At 28.3% G+C, this 10,835-nt stretch overlaps 1 protein-coding gene across 2 annotated transcripts; it reads right to left on the reverse strand.

Annotated features, from left to right (window-relative positions):
- Nucleotides 1–7,583: 7,583 nt before the first annotated feature.
- LOC111283961 (patellin-3-like) lies at nucleotides 7,584–10,194 on the reverse strand. 2 transcript variants are annotated; one of them, XM_022872660.2, is made up of 5 exons: nucleotides 8,876–10,194; nucleotides 8,662–8,786; nucleotides 8,407–8,557; nucleotides 7,979–8,235; nucleotides 7,584–7,820 (listed from the first exon to the last, which is right to left on the reverse strand). In XM_022872660.2, the coding sequence occupies exons 1-4, from the start codon at nucleotides 10,115–10,117 to the stop codon at nucleotides 7,981–7,983; spliced, it is 1,773 nt and encodes a 590-aa protein (XP_022728395.2). In that variant the 5' UTR covers nucleotides 10,118–10,194; the 3' UTR covers nucleotides 7,584–7,820; nucleotides 7,979–7,980. The 2 variants fall into 2 exon arrangements, with proteins under 2 accessions (XP_022728395.2, XP_089614588.1); XM_089758462.1 differs by having other exon boundaries at nucleotides 7,584–8,235.
- Between the last annotated feature and the right edge of the window lie 641 nt (nucleotides 10,195–10,835).

Genomic DNA, 10,835 nt, shown 5'->3' on the forward strand with positions numbered 1-10,835 from the left:
ACAATAAATAAGAGACTAAATAAAAGTTTACTCATATGTCCTAACAAGGGTTATATTCTAATGATAGTTAGGCATGGCTCTAGCTTAAAGTTGGCTTCTTATATTTTACTACATGTGGTTTAGATTCACAATTTAAAGGTTCTCAAATTATTCCTCACATCCTTATCTATAACAGACTAGTAAGGTACCCTAACGTTCATCCATAATAGGTTACAAGGAGCAAGGGTTCAATTTGAGTAGGATTATTTCACTAACCCATGCGGAGATATGAAATCTAATAAAAGCACAAGTACTTTACTCCCTCATAAGAGACAAAGCTCGAATATAGAACTCATGTTATGAAATTCAAATGAATGACATAATATAATATAGTTGATTATCTTTAAACAAAATTCTTAATCTTATTAAGTTAGGCTTTAATAACATGAATTTATTTATTGGTCTAACTCTCGACAATTCCCAATGAAGTCGCCAAACTATCGTAACTTATAGATCTATAAACCTATATCTAGATATTAAACTTAGGAGCCGTTACCAATCTTTTTTGTTTAGATATGATTTATCACCTAATTGAATCTATCGCCCTTTTAAAAAGATGTCCCAAGTTTGACTTGAGTATCTTTAAAAGGTAGATTCTAATCTAAGACACTAGAACTAGGTTCGAGAGTTTAGTTATACATGAGAAAAGTTATAACATCCTCACAACGCCCATCCAAAGGATGGTACCAGCCTTAAAACATATTTGTATTTTACCAAATAATTTAATTATTAAAAATTGATATTAAAATTGCTCCAATAGTTTCATAGTAATTTAAGATAATTTTCTCATCTCAAGAGTATTCATGAAAACAAATTACCTAATTTGAAAAGGCTTTGTCGTTAGATTTATTAATTATTTTTTAAAAAATAATTAATAAAATCCTTCAATAATTTGGTAAGATTTTATTTTGATGCTATCCCTTAATAGTTTGTGAGATTTTTATTCAAAATTTATTCAGGAAATTTTATAAAGAATCATTAAATCTTTCAATAATTTGATAAGATTTGATTCGAGATTTAAATCCTCTAATAATTTGGTAGAATTTAAAATTTTATTTTTCACAAAAATTTATTAAGTCCTCTAATAGTTTAGTAAGACTTAATTTAAAGATTTAAATCCTCTAATAATTTGGAGGATTGAAAGATAATTTTTTCATAAAAATTCATTAAGTTCTCCAATAGTTTGGTAAAACTTAATTTAGAGATTTAAATTCTCCAATAGTTTGGTAGAATTAATTTGAAAACATTTTTTTATTTAAATTTCTTATGAAATACTCTAATAGTTTGGTAGGATTCATAATCTGGAAACATTTTAAATCTACAAAAATCTTTCAATAGTTTGGTAGGATTTATATATTTATTGAATGTATTTTTAACAAAAACTAATTTAAACAACATGAATAAATAAAATTTACCCAAAATAAATTAAAAAAATAAAAATTGCCAAAAAAAAAAGGTTAACGACTTAGTTTGTACTTAACAATGGCTTAGCTATATAAACAAATAATGAAGTAACAATTCGTACTTAACAGTGGCTTAGCTATAGAAACAAGTAACGAAGTAATAACTTGATACATGGCTCGGCTTGAAGCTATAGATGTAGGTTGTTGGATCCTAGTTTTACGGGTCGGGTCCACAATTGGGTTGACACTTGGGTTAAGTCGAATCGGGTTGATGCTTGGAAAAACTGAAAATTGTCATCAAAATCTAGAAGTATCATCGAAACCCTTATCAGGAACTTGAACGCTTGCTGGAAAATGTCACTGAAGCCCAAAAACCTCATCGAGAAATCGTCAGATACTAAAAAAAGCCTAAATTTTGAACTTGAACTACCTAAAACTTGTTTACTCTCAAGTTCTATTTTGTGATTGTTGTATCTTGATTGTGTAAACTTGCAAAGTATTTATAGAAGCCTAGTCCTAACTTGATAATGACTCTAATTCAATCAAAGATTATTCTAAAATTTTTCTTCAAAATAATCTTAGAATTTCATACAATTTTTTCCAAAACCAAACTCTTTAGATTTTATCAGTAAATTGTGTATTTGATAAAAAAAAAATTGGTCTTGGTATAAAACCCTTAAATCGAATAAATTCCTATCATTCAAGAATTCAACCTCACTCATACTTTTTTCAACTCTTTTCTTTTTTTTTTGTTTTAAAAAAATAATAATAATGAAAACAAAAATAAAACAAAGTAAAGATAATTAAGAAATAAATAAAGATATATAAGAAATAATTCATTAAATAAAAACAACTAATGAAGATAAATAACCTATAAAAATAAATGAAAATAAATAATAAAAAACTTAAAATAATAAAAGGAAATTTGGGCTTTTTAGCTTAAACCTAAATTGGGTCCAAATAATATAAAAAATCAATATCTTCTCGAAAATAATTTCAAAATTTTAAATCTCAGACAAAATGAGATATCTACAAGAGGTAGATTTAATCTATGTTGAAAGTGAAAAAAATGAAGTTAGATTTGGCTTTTGGTTCAGATTGAAGGAGTTAATGGTTTCCCAAAATCTGATAAAGATGAAACCAACACCGGTATTGACTAGGAGAAAAATCCCATCTTTTTAGTTGTAACAAAGTTGAAAGCCCTTTTCTCTTTTTTTGGGGTTTTTTTCTTTGTATTTGCGAAAATCTTTTACTAGTTTCCCTTTCTAATTCAAGTATTTTTAAGATCTTTGATTCAAGAAAATATTTTATTTTTGAAAATTTTCTTGAGTCTTTTCAAATAAACCACTGTAGACCATTATTATATTAGACTACATTTTTGAATATCGAACGTAGCCTATTATTAAAAAATAAATGTAGTATATATATTTAAACGACTAATTTATTATGAGAAATGTAGTCTATTAAACAAAAAAATTTGTCAATTAAAAATAAAATTTTATTATGTGAGTGTCAGATTCATTATTGGTTTATAATGCAATTTTTGTGATATTGAAGGGTATAAATAACAAAAATACTAATTATTCAGGGTAAAAGTGAGAAATTTTGCTTTTCGTTAGGAATTTTAAAAATTCTCAAAGGAAACGTTTTTTATTTTGAGTCATTTTGCCCTTTCTTGACAATGTTAGAAATGTTAGATTATGAGAATTTTATATTTTATGGATCAAATGCAATAATCACATTACAAAAAATAAAACTTTTAAAGAAAATATTAGATTCTATGAACCAAACCACCCTAAAGGCTAATAGTAGTAGCAAAAATCAATATAAAAACTTGCATATGATAAAGACGATACATGAATAAAAGTTGTTAAAGTTGTTAGGTTGGATGATTGATTACCAAAACTTATACTAATTGAAGATTATGGAACTAGTATGTCAGGTTTAAGATCTAACACGTCTCTAACGTGCAAAGCGGCTAAATAATTAATGGATTTTATGTAGATTCAAATTTACAAAAAAGATGCAAGTTGAAGAAGGATTAAAGAATGATAATGAGAGACTCTAAGTGAAGATATTCATGAGATTTGAACTAAAATATGACCATTGATATCATATCCAATTAGGTAGATCGATTATTTCAAAAGTTTACAAAAACAAAAGACTCGAAACAAATAAAATGTTGAAGATGTTATGCAGTAATACTTACATGCATCTAGACCGCTGTTGTTTATAGAGAATTTTTTTATATAGAAAAAAGGTGGCAATTTAAAAATATAGAAAATAGTTACAAATGTTAGGAATTTAACTTTAAATTTATTAAATGTCATATTTTAAAAATAATTGTATGACCAATAAAATTAAATTTTTCGTTGAAAGAGAATTATAAGCTAGAAGATTATTACTATATATTGTTAATTACCATATCACTCAGTGCTTTTAGTTCTAATTTTCCAAGACATCATTGCCGGTCACTCAGTGCATTTAGTTACATAACTTACGGCATGAAAGTTCTACACAAGCCAATAGTTATCTAAATCCTAACTTAGAACATAAGACTATAAAATAAGCTTGGTTAAGGCTTTATATAAAACAATTCAACAAACAAATGATTGGTTATTTAACTTAAAGCAAGCTGATGACAAAACCAAAACCATTTGTAATTGTAGAACCGAAATTCTTGACCTCGTAGCCTTTGTAGATAAATCATAAGATCATTGTACCGGTTTCTGGTAGGTGAATTGTATAAGAAGAAAAAACCATGAAAGAGTAGCGAAAGAAGTAATCTGTCAATGGGGAATTAAGAAAAGGTTATCTGCATTTGAGCAGGGCTTTTGCATATAGGCATGTATCACTCTCCTGGTTACCGTAGAATAAAAAGGCAATCCAAAATTGTGTTGCTCTTTTCCATTTAAAATTTTTTCCACAATAAATTGTGTTTCACTTAAGTATACGCCAAGATTTCATTTGACGATGCTTTTGCTATTTATCTTTGGTTTTTGGAAGTAAAATAATGTAAAAAGTGTAGTTGAATACAACAACAGTAGTTTTTTTTCTTTTTCTTTTTCTTGAAGGATTATATGCAAATATAATTAATTATGATATTATTTTTTACCTTCTAATTTTGCTTTGTTGCAATTATTCGAAAAGCAAAACATGAATAGAAAAAGCATCAATCAAATAGAATTAGATAATCTAATTCTTGTTTGGTTTGAAAATTGAAGCAAAAGATAGCGATTTCCAATAAAAATAATTTAGAATTGGTAAAAATTTATCATAAGTCCCTATACTCTTTGATTTTTAAGAATTTAATTTTTTTAGTATTATTTAATAAAATTTAGTCCTTATAATATTATTTTTAAAAATTTTAATCCCTATAATTTTATTTTTTAAATAATATAACTTTTATACATTGTTAATAATTAAACTGAAATTCTTAAAAAATATTATTATAAAGATTAAATTTTTTTAAATAATATTAGACAGATTAAGTTTCTAAAAATAAAAAAATACAAAAATCTATGACATATTTTGACCTTTAAAATTTGTTGCATCCCTCAATTCATGTCATGTACAAAGTAAAGTCACATAAACATGAATACGAAGGAAAAAGAAAGGAACAACCGAAGAGAACAAGTTTGCAATTCAATAGAAATTTTTTTTTTTTTTAACAAAACATATCACAAATATGGGAAAGAGGTTATAAGCAATGAGATTTTAATTTTAAATTTATTAAATATTATTTTTTAAAAATAATTATATGAATTAATTGAAATAAATTTTGAAAAATTTTAACTTCAAATTTATTAAATATCATTTTTAATTAAAAGTAATTGTATGAACTAATTGTAATAAATTTTGAATTATATAAAACATTTTTCTCTTCTATTTGTGCTTTAATATTTTTTAATTCAAAACAAATTTTTTTTTTTTTGAATTTTGAAGCTAAAGATAGCGATTTTCAATGGAAATAATTATGATAGTTTTTGTTGGCGAAATGGAATAGAGAGAATAGAATTGGCATTAAGTAAGAATAGAAAATAGAAGAAATAGATTAGAATATGCATTATGAAGTTTGGTTCATTAGAATGAAATAAATGAAGAATTAGTATTAATATGTTTGGTTAGCTCAAAGATTATAGATAAAACTAGTTTAAAAGATCATTTTATCTTTGTAATTTATTATCAAAATTATTAATTAATAAAATGGATAAAATATTAATAATAACTTATTATAATAATTAAATATTATTAAGTAATATTAAATATTAACATTTTTAATTAATATTAATTTCTTAAAATTAAATATTAATTTAATAAAATTAAATATTAATTAATGATATTTTATATTAATTTAAAATATTATATATTCGTAAAATAATAGTCAATATTTACATTAATTATATTAACTATTAAATTTAATAATATGTTTAACATTAATATTATTTTAATAATATTTTAATAATTAATATAATTTTAATCATATTTTCATTAAATATTAATTTAGTAATATTTTAATATTTAGTCTTATTTTAAATTTTAATATATTTTAATAATATTTGAATATTACATATTATTGTAATAGTATTTTATTATTTTAATATTAATTTAATAATAATTTAATATTATTTAAATAATATTATCTTAGTTTATTATTTTAATATGATTTAAATATTCAATATTAATTTAATATTTTTAAAATTTAAAATTTATTTATTTATTTACTATTAGTTAATTTAATTTAATTTAATTAATATTAATTAATTATCTAACTAAATATGTAAGGATAAAATTGGAATTAGTTAAATATATATATGGATAAAATATTCCATAAATATTATTCTTAATTTCGGATGAACAAAGAATTGTAATCCTTAGGAAAGAGTAAAGAATTACTATTCTTTATTTTCAAGGAATTGATATCTTATAGAATATCTACTTTTAAAAGAAACAAATGAACCAAAAGGCCACAAGAAAAATAAAGAGAATGGAATAACAATTCCCCCAACCAAATATGCTGTTAGAATTTGTTGCATCCCTTGTGCGTATTCAATATTTCTCAGAAGTCATTCATCTCATGCACAAAGTCACATTAAGAAGGAAAAAGAAAAAGGAACAGCGAAAGAGAAAAAGTTTGCAGTTCTATAGAAAGTGTGCATATATAGATATATTTACAAAACATATCATAACTTGAACGAATAAACGAAATTAAACATGTAAAGATTTTAACCATAAACCTATTAAATGTTGATTTTTAGATTTAAAATTTTTTTTTAATTCAAAAGAAAAGAAGTCTCCAGCTTCTCATTGTGTTTGCTTTTGTTTTACTTCTCGGTCGCTCCACCATCCATTATTTAAAGGTTACAAATTCCCAATCGTCTAAAAGAGCTTCTCCAACTCTATGCTTCCATCCGTCATTCAAACAATTTTATTCTAAACAAAAATGTTCCTGGGGAAACTGTACAGCAAAAAGAATGACTTCTCAATGCAAACCATTAATAGATATAGTTCTAAAAATGCTCAAATTCTACAACCCACATTTGATGCAGATCTGAACATTTAATTCATGCAAACCCGTTGATTCAATGGTTATTTCAGATTCTACTCATAGAACAAGATTTGAATCATTTTTTTTTTCAAATAAAAAAATATCCAGATTCCTTCTAACAAAAAAATAAAAAAATAAAAAAAAAACCAATCTCCCAAGTTAATAAAAGGATTGTTCCACAGAGATCCCTTTGTCTAGTTCCAAGGGTTACAGATGATAATTCTGTAAGAATGTCAAGCAACCACCTTCCAGTAAAAAAAAAAATTTCGTAATACCATTGGTGTTCACACATACTAATAGCTTAGCGTTGGGAAGTTTATGCGTATTTTCTCCTATTCACTTTGCCGGGATAACTGTAGTTGACATTTACTCATTCATGTTCCTAAATGTCCTAGTAAAACCCAGCATAGTATGTTGTCATACAAAGTTTGAAACCATGATTGAGCTGAATGGTCAAAGATGAAACATTCATTGATCATGGCAATGTGACTAAGCTAAATCCAGTTACTAAACACCAAGTACAAGAAGGCAGAAATATCCATATCCGCAATTTAAAAATGCATTAATGCTTAAGGAGATTACAGGGTCCCTACTTTAAACAAAATTAATATCAAATAGAATATGGAATCTGAAGGATTACATAAACCAAACAGAAACTTGTGTTCTTACGAATCTACACTAATATAAAAGGTTCCAATATATTGACATGATACATAAAATATACATTGCAAAACACCACATAACAATTGGGTACACAGTAGGTTTTACGGCCACATTCTCTCCACCCAATCTGAAGTTTGTGCTTTGCTCAATGAGCAACATATATATTTCTTTGCAAAACCCGACATGCCAAAAACAAAATTCAAAACCATGAGCAACTTGATGTCAGCCATGCTCCTCACAAAGATACAAAACAAAAAAAAGGGAAAAAGTGAATTGCCCAAAAATTAGATAAGAATAAATTAAATGTCCATAGTGAGAATAATACCGTTAGTCGCAGAATGGTTTAACCTTAAACCTGTAGAGAAACTTCTTCTTTTTTGAAGTTGGGTTGTCAACAGTAAGCAATACTTTACCCAGTTCACCAACTTTGAAGCTTTGAGACACCACTGGTTCATCTTTTGGAGTCATCTTCGTGGGTTTCTGAATGATGACTGTATAGCTATCTTTAGCATTTGGCATAAATTCAGCTCCATAGCTCACCTCCCATCCAACTACCCTGATTTCCCAAACAAGAACACATTTCTGCAATGCAAAGTTTTCCGATTAATATACAGGATTAGACCTTACATTCATCACTGGCACAAACACATGCAAGCCAAATATATTTATTTAAAACTAGCAAATAAGATAAGGAGGTCATGGGACCAGCATGAATTAGATGTAGTATAGCATGAACAGTCAATGAAATTTCACCTCATAGATTGTTATTTCAACAGTTTGCTTTGTCGCTGGTTTCACAGTCATCTCAGTGGCAGGATCAGCATCGCTGAACTCTGGATTGCAATCACAATAATCCACACTCAAACCACCATATTGAATTGGAACTTGCTCAGGTGGTATGTATCTGTTTTACACATCAAAATTTAGGATATCAACCACTAAAAAGATACTAGAAATATTGAGAATATGCTTTTAGATAACTCAACTTCTTCAAAAACATTCACTCACTTGAAAAGGGTATCAGCAGATTTTGCCGGCCCTGCGAAAACAAACTTGCTCTTGGTTCTTTGAGTCACGAATGGACTAATCATTGTATAGAATGCGAGGTACCACCAAGGAACATTAATAAAAACCTAAACAGAACATAAAGCCAAAACCAATGCATCTCTAAAGAATCGGATGGAGAACAAAAATTTCACATCAAGTAGGATATAGAACATACCTGTTTTGCAACAAACTCTGGATAATTGTCCTGAAGCAACTGAAGAGCTTGTTTTGTTGCCAACCTAAGCTCCCGTTTTCCAGGTCCAGGTGAATTTTTTAGGTCACTAACCTGGAAAATAGTGGAAACACCACCAGGACTAAAATCAAGCTTTCTTATACTCTTCTCCAAGAGCTGAATACGCCAACGCAAAAACGTCATTCGCTTCTCCTCATCCGAAAACGCTTTCTGGTACAAATCTTTATTCTGAAACTCCCCATATACATTGTAACAAACAGGATGCCCTTCCCTATCATGTCCATGCATGAACACAACTTTCTCCATATCATCACCAAGATCTTCATCCAAAAACTCATCGATTCCGAAGTCTTTCCTCCACTGGATCGTGTTTTTGATCATTAAAAAGGCATCCTTCACCTTGAAATCCCTTGCCCTCAAAAACTTCAAGAGGATGACATCACTCCTATCATCTTTTAAAAAAGGAATACCCCAAATGGAACCCTCTTTTGGTTCTTCTTTCTTTTCCTTTCCAGTGTTTTCTTCACTTTTGGTTTCTGAAGTGAAAAGGTGATTGTCTATAGCTTCTTGGACAAACTGCTTCAGTTCTTCCAAAGCTTTTCTTTCAAAATGGGATAGATCAGCCACTTTGTTGCTTTCTTCTTTGAAAGAACCGACATTTTGAGGAACCCTTTTCTTTTCAACAACAGCAGCAACCTCCTCAGCAGTAGTTGTTGCAGCACTAGACACAGTAGGCTCTGGTGCCCCTGCCTCTTCTTTCTCCATCATCGCCGCCAGTGACTTCGACTCCTTAACCGCCACTTGGAGCGGCGGGACAGGTGGCTGCCGAAGCTCAGATTCCGAAACTACTACAGTTGCTGCTGCTGGAGCTTGTGTCTCTTCTTCCTTTGGTGTCTCTGTTACAGCTGGCGACTCAGATTCTGACACCACTGATAGCGACGGTGGTGGTGGACGCGACTCCTCCTTTTCTCCTTTGTCCGTTGAATACGGTTCCAGTTCTAACGGTTCAGGTGGCGGCAGAGGCGGCGGTGTCTGCTCTTCTTTTTCTGCAATAGCCGTTGAAACAGATTCCGCAACAGAAACAGACACAGCTGCTGCGGGAGATGCCGAGGAAGGGTCTTCTTTGTCTAAAACAGCTGGTGAATCAGACTCGGTTACCGTAGGCGATGTTGGCCGCAGAGCTGCTGCCACAGGGGGAGTCTGTGTTGGAGTTTCATCGGCCATGTGCTTCTTTGTTGTATGACAATGTGAAGGGAAAGAAAGTGCTGAGAGATACAGGAAGTGATGAACAGAGGATGTTCAAAAGGACAAGGAAAATATCTGGAACGAGAAAAAGGGTAATGGAATCCTATGTTCCAAAAGGTGTTCAACTTATTGCAAATGCAATGTATTTTTTTTGGTGTGTTATTATCAAACAATAGTTCTGTTTTGAAGCCTTTTAAACAGGAGCTTATCATCTTATATTTAAGAAGTAACACAAAACCTGTTTGAAATTAGAATTTTAATATATATAAAATTTTTTATGTTTAGATTTGAGATTTTGTATCTAAGAAAATTAATATTTTAATATAAAGATAAAATTTTAAATAAATTATTAGTTTAAATTAAATAATTACTTTCTGAAGATTAAATTCAAAAAAGTATAAATTTAATATTTTTTTATTTTTCCTCAAATGATAAAAATACGTTTTCTTTCAATTTTTTTTTTTTTACTTCTTCTTTTTCAAACATAGCATAAATTGCTCTCAAATGATAGCATCCGTCCACTAATCCATAGATATTTTAGATAATTGGGTGTTCATGTCGCATCGTATTTTTTTTTTTATAACGTTTGATTTTTTCTTATTTTTAATTTAGTTTTTTTAATTTTTGTAATTATTTTAATTATTTTATTTTATTTTTATTACATAAATTTTATAAAAAATTAATAAAAATGTGAATA

This window comes from Durio zibethinus, chromosome 3, assembly GCF_047325235.1.
Source record: "Durio zibethinus cultivar Kanyao isolate XHJ-2024 chromosome 3, ASM4732523v1, whole genome shotgun sequence".
NCBI classification, from domain to species: domain Eukaryota; kingdom Viridiplantae; phylum Streptophyta; class Magnoliopsida; order Malvales; family Malvaceae; genus Durio; species Durio zibethinus.

What these genes read in the sequence shown, in the direction of transcription:
- LOC111283961 (XM_022872660.2), bottom strand. Translation starts at nt 10,117, where the DNA reads ATGGCCGATGAAACTCCAACACAGACTCCCCCTGTGGCAGCAGCTCTG. An exon ending in CAGAGTTTGTTGCAAAACAG is followed by an intron (nt 8,787 to 8,875) that starts GTATGTTCTATA and finishes TGTTCTGTTTAG; the next exon opens with GTTTTTATTAATGTTCCTTG. An exon ending in TTGAAATAACAATCTATGAG is followed by an intron (nt 8,236 to 8,406) that starts GTGAAATTTCAT and finishes TTTGCATTGCAG; the next exon opens with AAATGTGTTCTTGTTTGGGA.